Source organism: Narcine bancroftii, chromosome 1 (genome assembly GCF_036971445.1).
Source record: "Narcine bancroftii isolate sNarBan1 chromosome 1, sNarBan1.hap1, whole genome shotgun sequence".
Lineage (NCBI taxonomy): Eukaryota > Metazoa > Chordata > Chondrichthyes > Torpediniformes > Narcinidae > Narcine > Narcine bancroftii.
This window is the reverse complement of record NC_091469.1, coordinates 103,261,397-103,279,512: the sequence shown is the minus strand read 5'-3', so window position 1 is coordinate 103,279,512 and position 18,116 is coordinate 103,261,397. Positions and strand designations below refer to the sequence as shown.

General features: G+C 48.0%; 1 protein-coding gene across 4 annotated transcripts in view; it reads left to right on the top strand.

The window, feature by feature from the left end:
* LOC138761972 (rab-like protein 6) overlaps nucleotides 1-18,116 on the top strand; it is a 155,632-nt gene that overhangs the window by 75,328 nt on the left and 62,188 nt on the right. For all 4 annotated transcript variants that reach the window (XM_069935040.1, XM_069935024.1, XM_069935014.1 and 1 more), the window contains exon 7: nucleotides 14,910-15,015. In XM_069935040.1, coding sequence (XP_069791141.1) covers nucleotides 14,910-15,015 — 106 coding nt within the window. The remainder of the gene's footprint in view (nucleotides 1-14,909; nucleotides 15,016-18,116) is intronic.

The window sequence follows — 18,116 nt, the reverse complement described above, 5'->3', positions numbered from 1 at the left end:
CATTTCATAGTTGGAAGTCTCTCTCATTGCTCACTTTCTATTTAACCTCATCAGTGAACCAGATGGATTATCCCCAAGACAATTCTGGATACACACAACCAGAGATGTTTACCTCTCCTCTCCTTCCTCTACCTTGATTTTCCCAATGACTGTCAGGCTCTTCGACTGCACCTCGCTACCCTTATCATAAGTACCATGAAAGGACCTGTCTATACCAATGAAATGCTTTTTTTGTTTTACCTTGGACTTCTTTAACTGTCAATATTTATCATTGATCCACCTTTTATATTTATTGACACTTTCTGTACAGTAATTTAATGTGGAGTTTTTGTCCACAAAGTGCCTGTTTGACCTCAGCAATTAAGAATTGCAGTGCATATATTTCTTTGGCTTAGCTTCGCGGTCGAAGATTTATGGAGGGGGTAAATGTCCACGTCAGCTGCAGGCTCGTTTGTGGCTGACAAGTCCGATGCGGGACAGGCAGACACGGTTGTAGCGGTTGCAGGGGAAAATTGGTTGGTTGGGGTTGGGTGTTGGGTTTTTCCTCCTTTGTCTTTTGTCAGTGAGGTGGGCTCTGTGGTCTTCTTCCAAGGAGGTTGCTGCCCGCCGAACTGTGAGGCGCCAAGATGCACGGTTTGAGGCGATATCAGCTCACTGGCGGTGGTCAATGTGGCAGGCACCAAGAGATTTCTTTAGGCAGTCCTTGTACCTCTTCTTTGGTGCACCTCCATCACGGTGGCCAGTGGAGAGCTTGCCATATAACACGATCTTGGGAAGGCGATGGTCCTCCATTCTGGAGACGTGACCTACCCAGCGCAGTTGGATCTTCAGCAGCGTGGATTCGATGCTGTCGGCCTCTGCCATCTCGAGTACTTCGATGTTAGGGATGAAGTCGCTCCAATGAATGTTGAGGATGGAGCTGGTGGAAGCGTTCTAGGAGCCATAGGTGATGCCGGTAGAGGACCCATGATTCAGAGCTGAACAGGAGTGTGGGTATGACAACGGCTCTGTACACGCTAATCTTTGTGAGGTTTTTCAGTTGGTTGTTTTTCCAGACTCTTTTGTGTAGTCTTCCAAAGGCGCTATTTGCCTTGGCGAGTCTGTTGTCTATCTCGTTGTCGATCCTTGCATCCGATGAAGTGGTGCAGCCGAGATAGGTAATATATATGTGGTACTTAAATATATGACAAGAAATTTCTTATCATTATTGTCCGCCCTGTTGAAAATTTCCAAAATTTTCTGTTTCTATTTCAGATTTATTTGCTTTAAATTTTATAAATATTTTTGACCTAATCTTGACTCTAACTCATTGCAGTTGCTACAGCAGAGAAACAGATGAGTCCAAGAAGATAAATGGGTAAAGAGCTCTAGGTGGTGTCACCAAAGTTGGTAGAATTCTGTATTTAAAGGTTGTGGCACTCTGCTTCCTGAATACACCAGTATGACTTGGAAGTGTCTTGAGGATCTTTGCATTGGTTCCCAATGATGACTCTTTGGGCACTGAATTCTCATTTTCACTGCTAAAGAAACATGGCGGCACTCACCACAGCCCTTTATTTATTTAACTTTCTGTTCTAAATGCATTGGGCTTCGTTCATGTTTACTATCCGATTGTTTGCAACTGGTCAAAGCTGTGTTCTTCAGACCTCGGTGCAAAAACATGCAAACACACATAGACAGTGTACATACAAATGATTAATATGCAGAATATGTATGCATATATAAAAATAAATATTGTTAACTAAATAGCAGAGTCTCGGAAGGTTTGTATGAGCAATTCATCAGTCATTCAGCAGTCTCACTGCCTGTTGGAAGAAGCTGTTCTTCTGCGTGTTGATTCTGGAGATAATTCTGTATCTCTTTCCCAACAGGAGTAGCTGGAAGATGCTGAATATGGGGTGATACAATTTTGCGCACCCTCTTCAAACAACTACCCCGATAGATCATATCGATGGCCGCAAGGGAGACCCCGCTGATCCTCTCTGCCATTCTTATGGTCCTGCGGATTGACCTCCGATCCAATGCTCTACACTGTGAGGCAGCCGGTCAGGGAGCTCTCATTAGAGCTCCTGTAGAAAGTTGACAGGATGGTGGCCAATAGCCTTATCTACCTCAGTCTTCTGAGGAAGTGCAGTTGCTGCTGCACCTTCCTGACGAGTGAGGGGATGTGTACAGGATAGTTCACTACTTAAGTGAACTCCAATGAACTTGGTGCTTTCAATTCTCTCCACAACTGATCTATTAATGTGTAGTAGAGTATGGTCCTCCTGAAGCCCATAATTATCTCCTTTGTATTGTCCATGTTGAGACTCAGGTTGTTATTCTTGCAACATTTCATGAGATTTTCTGCCTCTTCTCCATAGTGCGGAATCATCGTTGTTGCTGATGAGGACAACTACTTTTGTGTCATCTGCAAACTTGATGACTCTGTTGGAGCTGGATCTGGCGATGCAGGCATGGGACAGTAGCGTGAACAGGAGCAGGCTGAGCACCTAGCCCTGAGGTGTGCTAGTGCTCAGTGTGATGTGTTGCTGACCCAGACAGACAGGACTTTTTGTTAAGTCCAGAATTCAGTTACAGAGAGGGGTGTCACATCCCAGCGAGGATAGCTTCTCCACCAGCCTCTGGGGAATGATTGCATGAAATGGCAAGCTGAAGTCTGTAAACAGTAGCCTGGCATATGAGGTGTTTTTCTCCAGGTGGGTTAGGACAGAGTGGAAGGACAAGGCTGTACCATATCAGTGGAATGGTTCTGTCAGTAGGTGAATTGAAAGGGAGGTGTGCTTTGATGCATTGCATCATCATACACTCAAAGCATTTCATAATGCTGAATGTCAGTGCCACGGGGTGGTAATCATTGAGGCATGTTACTGTTGCCCTCTTTGGTACCAGGGTGATGGTGGTTTATAGCTATTTTTGCATGAAGCCTGAAGTAAAAGTAGAATTGTTGAGTGGCTTTGTATCATTGAACAATTCGGGAACTGTGAAGGCAGATTGAATGGGGTAAGGCTGAATTCTGTTGAGTACTATTAATGTGAAAAGAAGCTGCAGAGTTCTTCTGGATATGGAGCCAGCCTTTATCCCTTGCCAAGATCAATGTGTTGCTCTTTCAGTTGCTTACTCCCGACTCCTGCTCAACCTCCCTCCACCCCCCCCCCCCCCGCCCTTTACCTTGTGTGGGTTCTCCGCTGCAAACTTCCACAGGGAAACTGATGGGAGAGGCCATAAGCAACATTCCCAAAATGGTTTGAGAACCTACCATCAAAGTCTTTGAATATCTGTGATTGTGCTATTCAAGAACTAGTGTATTTCAAAAGTTGTAAACTAAAGATATAAAAGGATGGAATACATTTCAAATGTATTAATTTAATACATTTCAAATAACTTAATTAAAAATGAGCCCTTTACAAATTCCATGCCCTTCTCCCTTGCGATTGTTTCTCTTTATTCAAAGAATGGGCAGACTGCTTTTGTGCTTGACAGTGGTAGCAAAGCAAAATCTCACTCCCATTTTGGAGCACAGTTGGGAAATCTTCTCCACACAGCTGTGTGAAAGTTTAGGACTTCTGTGTTTGGGCACACTTCTGTGGAGTCCAGGATTATGGAGTGTCAACCCACAATTCCATGTGGAATTTCCAGCTTCTTGGAAAGTACTTGGTCATTATAATATCTGATTGTAATGAGCTTGGTATATGCCATGTTTTTCACAGTTGACCTGTGACGACACTTCAAAATTAATGTGCATTAGCTGTGAAGCATTTTTGGATACCCTGAGGTTGGAGTGAAGCTGCGGACCTAAGGCATTAGGGCTGATTCTTGCACAGTGTTCCTCTCCAGATCTGGAAATGTGTGGTAATTCAGTGAGTATTTGTAGGATGTGTCAAGGAATTTTTGTTTGCGTGTGGGTCAGTCTTTTTCTCCCCTCTTTATGCAAATGAACTGAGAGCTGCTGTATCAAGAGTTAATAGCAAACCAACAGCTTTCCCCAGAAGTTTCACACACTGCTGCCCCTGTGCTGCCAACTCTTGAAGACACAAGCCAGAAGTTTAAAAAGCAGAATTAACCACTGTTGGGTTAGGTGGTGAGAATGTTGAGTTGCTTGTCTGCTGCTCAATGCATTGTTACACTGCCTCTCTCTGCTCCTAGCAACCACCAGGATCAGACTTGAGCCCCACTTCTCCCTTGTCTATGGGCATCTAATGGACAAAGGAAATATTTGTACTTCTCTCCCAGGCTGAGAAACTGCATTGCAGAATCAGGATCACAGTCTGCTATGGAGATGTGGCCATCTGTTTGACTGGTGAGAACGTAATGTAATGTTCCTTCTGCATATCTTGCAGTGCAGTTGTGAACTGCTTCAATTCCCAGAAATTTTTGTGCTACAATTTATTTTTGGAAGTAATTTAAATATTAGATTCATCCCACAATAACCCTGCTCCCATGTGCACAATACCTCTGTTGCTCTTGCAGTTTTAACCCCTGTATAAGTGTCCTGCTTGACAGTGTGTGAGGAGAAAATGTTTTAACCTTGCAGTTCAAGGAGTTGGGTGGCGGTGAGGATATATAACATTGTTCTCTCTACTTTGTGCCAGAATTGCTGGTGTTTTTCAATTTTGCAACTCCTGTTTTCTTCCCTTTTCCCCTGAACTCTCTGACTTTTGCAAGTTCAATTAGGACTGGGACCATCAAGGGGTCAGTCCATTTTTACTCATTGTCCAATTTCCCCCTCCTCCCTTTCTCCCACTGGACAGCACAGTTGCTGACCTCGACCTTTTGCCACTGTGTAGATCTATGAATTAGGAGCAGGTTCATCCCCTGTGGCAAGCTATAGTCCAGCGTAGTGATCCCATCTGTACCTCCCTGGAAGACAGCAGGATACATAATACACTTCACCTATGGTATTGTGCAATTTTCCCACGGGATAGTTTCACAAAAATGGTGCGCACGGAGTATTCATCAGAAGAATTCTGTGTTCAGTATTTGGAGTCCGTTGTTATTGTTTGGAGCCTCCAAGAAGATATTGGTTTGAAGTTACACTTCTGGATTTGAACCCATTAACTAGGCTGACATTCAGTAATTGGAAATGTTGTCATTTAAATATCGCATCCAATTGAGGATCTTCCTTGGACCATAAAATATATCGAACAATATTAAGTGAAGGGCAGAAGTTCTGGCTTCCTGGCCAAAATGTAGGCTTCGAGTATCAGAAGCGACTGAGGAGGCAAGTGCAGAAAGCAGCAACTTGATGTTTTAGAAATGTCATTTAATGGAGCCAATGCAGATTCAAATTTCAAAAGCACCTTTCCCAATCTCGGATGCCTCAAAGCTTACTTCAGCTAAGAAAATACTAACTGACATAAAATCAATTGTTTACTGGTAATGCCATAGAACTTGCTATAGATGTAGGTAGTTGGGATAATAGCAGTTAAACAGGAAATTTTGTAGATGCTAGGGTCAAGTACAACACACAAATGTGCCAGAGAAACTCAGAAGGTTACACAGAAAACAATAACCAACATTCCAGACCTGACCAAGGACCTGGGCCCAAAACGCCATTTTCCTTTTGCTTCCTTCAGGTGCTTCATGATCTCATGAGTACATTTGTGTATTGTATTGAGGAAAATAGCATAAAAGGATGTATGGAAAATTGGATAACATAAACAAGGAAGGAATGGAATATGCCATGTACCCCATAATGTTTGGGACAAAACACTTTTTTTCCCTCCTTTATTTGCCCCAGTGCAGCATAGTTTTAAATTTGTAATCAAAAAATTCACATAATTAAAGTGCACATTTCAGATTTAATTCAAGGTTATTTTTATATATTTCTGACCATGTAGAAATTACAACATTTTTTGTACGTGCCAGTAGTTCCTCATTTCAGGACACAATAATATTTGGGACATTTAGTTCACAGGTGTTTGTGATTGGTATGTGCAGGTATAAGAGAGCAAGGCTTGCTTCTAAGCTTTTGATCACCTTTGGAGTCTGTAGATGCCATTTTTCACATGAAGACCAGAGTTGAGCCAATGAAAGTAAAGAAGCCATTATGAGGCTGAAAAACAAGAATCAAGCAGTAGAGACATTGCCCAAACTTTAGGATTACCAAAATCAACAGTTTGGAACATCATTAAGAAGAAAGAGCGTCATAATGAGTTTAGTAATCGCAAAGGGACTGGTGGGCCAAGGCAGGCTCCCAGTACTGCTGACAGAAGAATTCCCATCATAATAAAGAAAAATCTCCAAAAGCCTTTCTGACAGATCAGAAACATTCTTCAGGAGCCAGGTTTGGAAATGTCAATGACTGCTGTCCATAGAAAGCTTCATGAACAACAATACATGACACGGCCACTGTGACCTCCGGGGGTCGAGCCAATGGAGCAGAGGTTGATTCGGCACCTTAACAAGCCACTTCTGGTCAAAATCTTTACTTCCTATCAAACCCAAAGTCAGGGTACTCTTCTTCCCTTGCAGTTCCCACGAGCTGCTGGGCATGGTGGCAGTTTAAAGAGTCATACAGAGCCACACTGCAAGATGCAGTGCACAGAAAAGATGGCCAGTTTATGGTTCGCCAAGTATTTAAGAGCCTGTAGAATTTTGGAAAAAGGTCTTGTAAACAGATGCGACCAAGATTAACCTGTATCAGAGTGATGCCAAGAGCAATGTAGAGGTGTAAAGAAACCACCCAAGGTCCAAAGCATACCACCTTTACCAGTATGGCCTCTGTAATTCTGTTCATGAAGTCTTCTGCAGACTGTAGTCACTGACGTATACATACCTGCCTCCTGAAGGCCAAATGGTCACCTGTAGCTGCCTGCAAACAGAGTCACGACCCGACTCACAAAATAGCTGGCCAATGCAGTGATCACGATGGCCCCACAGGGACCATTGGCTGTCATCCCGTATGACCTCCCGTATGGCAGGAAACATCAGGCAACTGCAGGAACTCCAGCCATTTGAAGGCCGGCACTGCAATGACGTCACACCTGTTGTTAGAGGCAGGGAGTGAATAAAAACCGAGCTGGTAGTGCAATAAATCAGTCTTCCACTCAACTCAACTGCATGTGTGTCATTATTACTCCACACTTCCTGTTTTTTTTCTTTGGCTTGGCTTCGCGGACGAAGATTTATGGAGGGGGTAAAAAGTCCACGTCAGCTGCAGGCTCGTTTGTGGCTGACAAGTCCGATGCGGGACAGGCAGACACGATTGCAGCGGTTGCAAGGGAAAATTGGTTGGTTGGGGTTGGGTGTTGGGTTTTTCCTCCTTTGCCTTTTGTCAGTGAGGTGGGCTCTGCGGTCTTATTCAAAGGAGGTTGCTGCCCGCCAAACTGTGAGGCGCCAAGATGCACGGTTTGAGGCGTTATCAGCCCACTGGTGGTGGTCAATGTGGCAGGCACCAAGAGATTTCTTTAGGCAGTCCTTGTACCTTTTCTTTGGTGCACCTCTGTCACGGTGGCCAGTGGAGAGCTCGCCATATAACACGATCTTGGGAAGGCGATGGTCCTCCATTCTGGAGACGTGACCCAACCAGCGCAGCTGGATCTTCAGCAGCGTGGACTCGATGCTGTCGACCTCTGCCATCTCGAGTACTTCGACGTTAGGGGTGTAAGCGCTCCAATGGATGTTGAAGATGGAGCGGAGACAACGCTGGTGGAAGCGTTCTAGGAGCCGTAGGTGGTGCCGGTAGAGGACCCATGATTCAGAGCCGAACAGGAGTGTGGGTATGACAACGGCTCTGTATACACTTATCTTTGTGAGGTTTTTCAGTTGGTTGTTTTTCCAGACTCTTTTGTGTAGTCTTCCAAAGGCGCTATTTGCCTTGGCGAGTCTGTTGTCTATCTCATTGTCGATCCTTGCATCTGATGAAATGGTGCAGCCGAGATAGGTAAACTGGTTGACCGTTTTGAGTTTTGTGTGCCCGATGGAGATGTGGGGGGGCTGGTAGTCATGGTGGGGAGCTGGCTGATGGAGGACCTCAGTTTTCTTCAGGCTGACTTCCAGGCCAAACATTTTGGCAGTTTCCGCAAAGCAGGACGTCAAGCGCTGAAGAGCTGGCTCTGAATGGGCAACTAAAGCGGCATCATCTGCAAAGAGTAGTTCACGGACAAGTTTCTCTTGTGCCTTGGTGTGAGCTTGCAGGCGCCTCAGATTGAAGAGACTGCCATCCGTGCGGTACCGGATGTAAACAGCGTCTTCATTGTTGGGGTCTTTCATGGCTTGGTTCAGCATCATGCTGAAGAAGATTGAAAAGAGGGTTGGTGCGAGAACACAGCCTTGCTTCACGCCATTGTTAATGGAGAAGGGTTCAGAGAGCTCATTGCTGTATCTGACCCGACCTTGTTGGTTTTCGTGTATGTGCACACTTTACACACCAACAATAACCTTGGACTCAATGTCTCAAAACCAAGGACCTGATTGTTGACTTAAGGAAGTGAAAACTAGATGTGTATGATCCAGTGATCATTGGGAGATCAAAGGTGGGAAGGGTGAGCAAATTAAAGTTCTTGGGAGTCACTATCTTGGAGGATCTTTCCTGGAGCCAACACACTAATGGCATTGTGAAGAAAGCATGTCAGCACCTCTAATTCCTCAGGAGTTTGCAGAGGTTTGGTATGACCAGAAACCATGGCAAAACTCTACAGATGTGTGGTGGAAAGTGTGCTACCAGTGTGCTAACTGGCTGCATCACAGTCTGCTTTGGGGACATCAATACCGCCAAGTGTAAACCCCTGCAAAAGGTAGTGGACATAGCCCAGGATATCACAAACAAAACCTATTCCAATGATCGAGAATATCTACAGGGAACGCTGCTGTCAGAGCAGCAGCAATCATCAAAAATCCACATCACCCAGCACATGCTCTTTTCTCGCAGCTACCATCATGAAAGAGGTATAAATGCCACAAGACTCGCACCACCAGGTTCAGAAGCACCTCCTAACTCTCCCCCATCAGAGTCCTCAACCACCTCAATTTGGACTCGTTTAAGGACTCTTACTTTTGCACTTTATTGTTTGTTTTATTTTCTCCTCTCTCTATTACACAGTCAGTTGTTTACATTTGTTTATTTGTTCACATGTACATTGTGTAGTTTTTTTAGACTACCAATAAGTGGTAATTCTGCCTGGCACACAGGAAAAAGAATCTCAGGTTTGTATGTGATGTCATGTATATCTTTGGCTTGGCTTTGCGGGCGAAGATTTATGGAGGGGTAATGTCCACGTCACCTGCAGGCTCGTTTGTGGCTGACAAGTCCGATGCGGGACAGGCAGACACGGTTGCAGCGGTTGCAAGGGAAAATTGGTTGGTTGTGGTTGGGTGTGGGTTTTTCCTCCTTTGTCTTTTGTCAGTGAGGTGGGCTCTGTGGTCTTCTTCCAAGGAGGTTGCTGCCCGCCGAACTGTGAGGCGCCAAGATGCACGGTTTGAGGCGATATCAGCCCACTGGCAGTGGTCAATGTGGCAGGCACCAAGAGATTTCTTTAGGCAGTCCTTGTACCTCTTCTTTGGTGCACCTCTGTCTCGGTGGCCAGTGGAGAGCTCGCCATATAACACGATCTTGGGAAGGCGATGGTCCTCCATTCTGGAGAAGTGACCTACCCAGCGCAGTCTGATCTTCAGCAGCGTGGATTCGATGCTGTCGGCCTCCGCCATCTCGAGTACTTCGATGTTGGAGATGAAGTCGCTCCAATGAATGTTGAGGATGGAGCGGAGACAACGCTGGTGGATGCGTTCTAGGAGCCGTAGGTGATGCCGGTAGAGGACCCATGATTTGGAGCCGAACAGGAGTGTGAGTATGACAACGGCTCTGTATACGCTAATCTTTGTGAGGTTTTTCAGTTGGTTGTTTTTCCAGACTCTTTTGTGTAGTCTTCCAAAGGCGCTATTTGCCTTGGCGAGTCTGTTGTCTATCTCGTTGTCGATCCTTGCATCCGATGAAATGGTGTAGCTGAGATAGGTAAACTGGTTGACCATTTTGAGTTTTGTGTGCCCGATGGAGAAGTGGGGGGGCTGGTAGTCATGGTGGGGAGCTGGCTGATGGAGGACTTCAGTTTTCTTCAGGCTGACTTCCAGGCCAAACATTTTTGCAGTTTCCGCAAAACAGGACGTCAAGCGCTGAAGAGCTGGCTCTGAATGGGCAACTAAAGCGGCATCGTCTGCAAAGAGTAGTTCACGGACAAGTTGCTCTTGTGTGAGCTTGCAGGTGCCTCAGATTGAAGAGACTGCCATTCGTGCGGTACAGGATGTAAACAGCGTCTTCACTGTTGAGGTCTTTCATGGCTTGTTTCAGCATCATGCTGAAGAAGATTGAAAAGAGGGTTGGTGCGAGAACGCAGCCTTGCTTCACGCCATTGTTAATGGAGAAGGGTTCAGAGAGCTCATTGCTGTATCTGACCCGACCTTGTTGGTTTTCGTGCAGTTGGATAGCCATGTTGAGGAACTTTGGAGGGCATCCGAGGCGCTCTAGTATTTGCCAAAGCCCTTTCCTACTCACGGTGTCGAAGGCTTTGGTGAGGTCAACAAAGGTGATGTAGAGTCCTTTGTTTTGTTCTCTGCACTTTTCTTGGAGCTGTCTGAGGGCAAAGACCATGTCAGTAGTTCCTCTGTTTGCGCAAAAGCCACACTGTGATTCTGGGAGAACATTTTCGGCGACACTAGGTATTATTCTATTTAGGAGAATCCTAGCAAAGATTTTGCTCGCAATGGAGAACAGCGTGATTCCCCTGTAGTTTGAGCAGTCTGATTTCTCGCCTTTGTTTTTGTACAGGGTGATTATGATGGCATCATGAAGGTCCTGAGACAGCTTTCCTTGGTCCCAGCAGAGCTTGAAAAACTCATGCAGTTTGGCATGCAGAGTTTTGCCGCCAGCCTTCCAGACCTCTGGGGGAAATTCCATCCATACCTGCTGCTTTGCCTCTTTTCAGTTGTTAATTTGCCTTATATGTCTCTTCCCGGGTGAGGACCTCATCCAGCTCTAGCCTTAAGGGCTGTTGAGGGAGCTGGAGCAGGGCGGATTCTTGGACTGAGCGGTTGGCACTGAAAAGAGATTGGAAGTGTTCTGACCATCGGTTGAGGATGGAGATCTTGTCGCAGAGGAGGACTTTGCTGTCTGAGCTGCGCAGCGGGCTTTGGACTTGGGGTGAGGGGCCATACACAGCCTTTAGAGCCTCGTAAAAACCCCTGAACTCGCTAATATCGCGCTGAGCTGGGTTCGTTTGGCGAGGTTAGTCCTTCACTCATTTTGGATCTCCCGGAGTTTGCGCTAAAGATGGCTGCGTGCGCGACGGAAGGCTCGTTTCTTCTCTGGCCAGGACGGCTTTGCAAGGTGAGCCTGGTGGGCAGCTCGCTTCTTTGCCAGCAGCTCCTGGATTTCCTGGTTGTTTTCGTCGAACCAGTTTTTGTTTTTCCTGGAGGAGAAGCCCAGTACCTCTTTAGTGGATTGCAGTATGGCAGTCTTCAGCTGATCCCAGAGTGTTTCAGGGGACGAGTCCGTGAGGCAGATTGCATCCTCGAGCTTTGCTTTGAGGTTTGCCTGGAAGTTTCCTCTCACTTCGTCTGACTGCAAGTTTCCAACATTGAACCTCTTTCTGGGGGCTTTACTGTTCCTGGACTTTGGCTTGAAGTGAAGGTTGAGCTTGCAGTGAACCAGCCGGTGGTCAGTGTGGCATTCCGCGCAGGGCGTGACCCTGGTGTGGAGCACATCTCGTTTGTCTCTTTCTCGCACCAGGACATAGTCCAGGAGGTGCTAGTGTTTGGATCGGGGATGCATCCAGGTGGTCTTCAGGCTGTCCCTCTGCTGAAAATGGGTGTTTGTAATGACAAGCCACTGTTCTGCGCAGAGCTCCAACAGGAGGCACCCGTTGTCATTGCACTTGCCGACACCCTGCTTGCCCAGGATTCCTGGACAGGTTTCTGAGTCTTTGCCGACGCGAGCGTTGAAGTCGCCAAGGATGACAACCTTGTTGGCTGTAGGGGTGCGTTGAATGAGGTTGCGCAGATCAGTGTAGAACTTGTCCTTTTCTGCTGGTTCCGCCTGGAGGGTTGGAGCATAGACACTGATGAGGGTGATGCAATGCTTGTTTTGAAGGGGGAGTCGCATGGACATGATCCGGTCCGAGTGGCCTGTCGGGAGGTTTTCGAGTTTGGAGGCAATGGAGTTCTTGACCATGAAGCCTACATCAGATAGGCGTCGTTCATCCATAGGCTTGCCAGACCAGTAGAGTGTGTAGCCCGTGCCGCGTTCTTGGAGGCTGCCTACATCTGCAAGGCGGACTTCACTGAGAGCAGCTATGTCTGAGGAGTTCATGTGCGATGAGGGCAGACCGACGTTCAGGTCGGTGGCTGTCAGCCTTGTCTAGCATGGTTCTGATGTTCCAGCATGCTAGCTTGAGTTTGTGAGCATCTTTTGAGGGGGAGGACGTGGAGGGAGAGAACGTGGACCTGTCCTTGGGCCTGCGCAAAGGAACTTTTAGGTGGAGTGCAGTGTGCGCAGTACTGGCCCCACCCTTTACACCCATGGTTCGTGTGCCGTGGCCAAGCAAGCTGGGACGTGGCAGCGAGGTCCTTGGTTCGTAGGTTTTATATCGGAGTGGCCTTCTCCTATGCAGGTTTCTTACCCGGGCTGGAGAGGCCTGCCTCCCCTCCTAGGTCGGACCATACCTGGTCGCAAATCACCTGTGGACATGGCCTAGGTAAGTTTAATTGGGTTCTCTAACTACCTCTGAGGTAGGTCAGGGACCCGGTTGGGTTCTGACGGGGTTGACCGAGTCACACCCTTTCTTACTACTGTGTAACTGGGGTGTAAAATGTAAAAAGCGAGGGGGAGGCGGCGGCCTCGGCCTCGGTAGAGTAAGGCAGACAGAGGCCCCAGTCCGGGCAGAAGCGAGGGGGAGGCGGTGGCCCCGGCCTCGGCAGAGTGAAGCAGGCGGCGGCCCCGGTCCGGGCACAGGGAAGGCGGTGGCGCCCCCAGCCCCAGTCTGAGCAGAAGGTAGGCGGCGGCGGCCCCGATCCGGGCAAAAGCGAGGGGGAGGCGGCGGCCCCGGCCTCAGTAGAGCGAAGCAGGCGGAGGCCCCGGTCTGGGCAGAAAGAAGGAGGCGGCGGCCCCAGTCTGGGCAGAAACGAGGGGGAGGCGGTGGCCCCGGCCCCGGCCTCGGCAGAGCGAAGCAGGCGGAGGCCCCGGTCGAGCGAAGCAGGCGGAGGTCCCGGTCGATCGAAGCAGGCGGAGGCCCCGGTCGAGCGAAGCAGGCGGAGGCCCCGGTCGAGCGAAGCAGGCGGAGGCCCCGGTCGAGCGAAGCAGGCGGAGGCCCCGGTCGAGCGAAGCAGGCGGAGGCCCCGGTCGAGCGAAGCAGGCGGAGGCCCCGGTCGAGCGAAGCAGGCGGAGGCCCCGGTCGAGCGAAGCAGGCGGAGGCCCCGGTCGAGCGAAGCAGGCGGAGGCCCCGGTCGAGCGAAGCAGGCGGAGGCCCCGGTCGAGCGAAGCAGGCGGAGGCCCCGGTCGAGCGAAGCAGGCGGAGGCCCCGGTCGAGCGAAGCAGGCGGAGGCCCCGGTCGAGCGAAGCAGGCGGAGGCCCCGGTCGAGCGAAGCAGGCGGAGGCCCCGGTCGAGCGAAGCAGGCGGAGGCCCCGGTCGAGCGAAGCAGGCGGAGGCCCCGGTCGAGCGAAGCAGGCGGAGGCCCCGGTCGAGCGAAGCAGGCGGAGGCCCCGGTCGAGCGAAGCAGGCGGAGGCCCCGGTCGAGCGAAGCAGGCGGAGGCCCCGGTCGAGCGAAGCAGGCGGAGGCCCCGGTCGAGCGAAGCAGGCGGAGGCCCCGGTCGAGCGAAGCAGGCGGAGGCCCCGGTCGAGCGAAGCAGGCGGAGGCCCCGGTCGAGCGAAGCAGGCGGAGGCCCCGGTCGAGCGAAGCAGGCGGAGGCCCCGGTCGAGCGAAGCAGGCGGAGGCCCCGGTCGAGCGAAGCAGGCGGAGGCCCCGGTCGAGCGAAGCAGGCGGAGGCCCCGGTCGAGCGAAGCAGGCGGAGGCCCCGGTCTTATAATATAGTAACTGCTGTACTAACCATGCCATATACATGTCATGTATATACTCTGACAATAAATCTGTAATCTGTCAGACATGGATTTGGGGATTTTCCTTCATTATGATGTGAATTCTTCTGTCATCAGCAGTGGGGACTTCCTTTGTCCTTTTATGCTACTGAGTTCGCCAGTATACTCTTTTTGATGATATTCTAATCTGTTGATTTTGGTAATCCTAAAGCTTGGGCGATGTCTCTCACTGTTTTATTCTTGTGTTTCAACCTCATAATGGCTTCTTTGACTTTCATAGGCACAACCCTTATGTTGAAAAATGGCAACTACAGATTCCAAAGGTGATCAAAAGTTTAGAAGCAAGCCTAGCTCTCTTTTACCTGCACTTATGAAACAATTAAATATACCGGAGTGCTCACAAACACCTGTGAAGCCAAATGTCCCAAACATTATGGTGCCCTGAAATGGGAGAACTATGTATAAAAAGTACTGTAATTTCCATATGGTTAAACCAAAATGAATACAAATTACCTTGAATAAATTCTGGAATGTGCACTTTAATCACATGTAAATTGTTTGCTTATAAATTTAAAACTGGAGCATGGGAAAATAAAGGAAAAAATGTCTTTTGACCCAAACATTATAGAGGGTGCTATATTTGCTTCCAGTGTGAAAGCTGATTCATGTAGAGCAGTAGTTCTCAACCTTTTATTTCCCCACTCACATACCACCTTACTGATGACAGAGCATCTATGGAATACTTAAGGTGGTATGTCATTGGCAAAAAAAAATTAAGAACCACTGATGTGGAGCATGAGAGATGGGTTGTCACTAAGGATCCTGCTCACCAGGATCCTGCTTTTCTTTCCTGTTATCAATGTTTTTTTTCCCTTTGATCTTTAGGCTACCTAGATCATCTTATATTCGGTATGCCGAATCTTCAATGAGGAACGGTTTTGGCTTGAAGTACTTGCATAGGTTTTTCAATATTCCCTTTCTTCAATTACAGGTGAGTTACTCTGATCAGGCTTTGAATTTTCTTATCACAGTTGTGGTAACTCCATTGTGATGCTATCTGTATTGTTCAAGGTTTGTTTATTATGTACACAAATACACAAAAATTGTTTACTTTTGTTTGCCCTGTAAAAGGACACGGAGCCCCCACTAGTCCAGCAACCTACATCCCCAATGAAGAACAATGAAAAGAGAGCTTGTTCTGAGACATCAAATATCCATAGATATCACCATCTCCTCTGATGTTGCTGCCTCCTGCACTCCCATGACCTCTAGCCGTATGGATTTCTGTTTACTCCAGTGGTAAACTCAACCTTGCATCCAAAGCACCCCTTCTCAGCCCCTGTTCCAAACCCTGGTGTGTTTAGGAAGCTGTCAGGGCCTGGGGCTGTGTGTCATTGGCACCCTCACGAGTCCTGGTACCTGTTTCCTGTTATGCTTGTTCTTTCAAGAAGAATGACTTTACATGGGTTTAACATTTAACTGACTTTATTTTCAGCTGCTTCAATAGACTTCCAAAAACAACGCCCATGACTCCTGTCCAATACCACTGCTGGTGTCTGCCAAACCGAGCATTGCATGTTGGGAATTTAGTTCTTATTTACACGCATAATAACAGTTCCCCCAAGCTGGGCTCTAGTAGCCCGCAGTCTTGTGTGAGGCCTTCAGCTGCCAAGCCCCAGCTGGTCTGCTGCAGTGGTCTCCCATCCTGAAGGGTCCTCTACCAGGCTTTTTTGGCAATACAGAGTGTACTCACTCTCTGGTGCCCTGTACTGGAAAGCATAGTTAAATGCATTAAAATCCCAGATATTTGAATTTTTTCTTCGTGTTTTCCATCCCAGATTGATGGAAAGCTAGGATGAGATTCTACCTTAGAATTTCATCCATACTGTTGTTAGGCAAGGTGGTGGCAGAACCCCCAGGAGGCAAAGTGAAAGGATGAAGAGAGTTATTTATCCTGCAATTAATTGTATTCTACTCTATACTTATTTGGAAATTCATTAATAAAATAAAGGTGCTGTCCACCACTTCAAGAGGAGAAGGGAGGGGTGAAGCACCAAACAAAACTGAGCAATGATGACTAATACAGACAAATCTACAGTGAAGTGAATGTTGACTACTTTAATGAAGGCCAGAGAAGTTAAACAAGAAAGTCTGGAGATGCTGAGGTCAAGTGCAGTCCACAAAAGTGCAGGATAAACTCAGCAGGTCACGCAACCAGCAAGCTCTTAGCATTCCTGGATAATCTTCTTTGGCTTGGCTTCGCGGACGAAGATTTATGGAGGGGGTAAATGTCCATGTCAGCTGCAGGCTCGTTTGTGGCTGACAAGTCCGATGCGGGACAGGCAGACACGGTTGCAGCGGTTGCAGGGGAAAATTGGTTGGTTGGGGTTGGGTGTTGGGTTTTTCCTCCTTTGCCTTTTGTCAGTGAGGTGGGCTCTGCAGTCTTCTTCAAAGGAGGTTGCTGCCCGCCGAACTGTGAGGCGCCAAGATGCACGGTTTGAGGCGATATCAGCCCACTGGCGGTGGTCAATGTGGCAGGCACCAAGAGATTTCTTTAGGCAGTCCTTGTACCTTTTCTTTGGTGCACCTCTGTCACAGTGGCCAGTGGAGAGCTCGCCATATAACACGATCTTGGGAAGGCGATGGTCCTCCATTCTGGAGACATGACCCACCCAGCGCAACTGGATCTTCAGCAGCGTGGACTCGATGCTGTCGACCTCTGCCATCTCGAGTACTTCGACGTTAGGGATGAAAGCGCTCCAGTGAATGTTGAGGATGGAGCGGCGACAACGCTGGTGGAAGCGTTCTAGGAGCCGTAGGTGATGCCGGTAGAGGACCCATGATTCGGAGCCGAACAGGAGTCTGGGTATGGCAACGGCTCTGTATACGCTTATCTTTGTGAGGTTTTTCAGTTGGTTGTTTTTCCAGACTCTTTTGTGTAGTCTTCCAAAGGCACTATTTGCCTTGGCGAGTCTGTTGTCTATCTCGTTGTCGATCCTTGCATCTGATGAAATGGTGCAGCCGAGATAGGTAAACTGGTTGACCGTTTTGAGTTTTGAGTGCCCGATGGAGATGTGGGGGGGCTGGTAGTCATGGTGGGGAGCTGGCTGATGGAGGACCTCAGTTTTCTTCAGGCTGACTTCCAGGCCAAACATTTTGGCAGTTTCCGCAAAACAGGACGTCAAGCGCTGAAGAGCTGGCTCTGAATTGGCAACTAAAGCGGCATCGTCTGCAAAGAGTAGTTCACAGACAAGTTTCTCTTGTGTCTTGGTGTGAGCTTGCAGGCACCTCAGATTGAAGAGAATGCCATCCGTGCGGTACTATGCCAGTGTTTAATCCATACTGAAACAGTTTGGCTAAAGATACAGCAAATTGTGGAGCTGCATTTGATGTCCTGGATGCTCAATTATAATTGGATGTCAGTCAGGTCGATTAGAGACAGTGGTGGAGTTGAACAGTGTGATGGAGCTAGATTCCCACATCTCGAATTGAATGTTTGATCAAGGCCATGCTGCATTTGAACCCTGACATAATCCCATCGCACACAAAGACTGTTCTTAACATCTGTGGGGTTGGTTTGAAAGTATATATTCAAGTATTGGTTGGTTAAAAACCTCTAGGAAGTGTAATCGTTCTCCACATGGTGAAATTGATTTGCCAATGGCAACACAGTTTGCAGCAGAATCACAAAGGGGAATCAGGAATTGCACAGGAGGGAGTTAGATCAACTTGTTGAGTGGTGTCATGCCAACAACCTTGCACTCAATGTTAGCAAAACCAAGGAGATGATTGTGGACTTTAGGAGGAGAGAACACGACCCAGTCCTCATTGAGGGCTCAGTAGTGAAGATGGTCAAGAACTTCAAATTCCTGGGTGTCAATATCTCCAAGGATTAGTCCTGGAACTTCCATGCCGATTCAATCACGAAGAAGGCTTGCCAGTGGCTATACTTTGTGAGGTATTTGAGGAGATTTTGTATGTCACCAAAGAGACTCTCAAACTTCTACATGTGTACTGTGGAGAGCATTCTGGCTGGTTGCATCACTGTCTGGTACAGAGGTGCCAAAGCTCAGGACAAGAAAAAAACTCCTA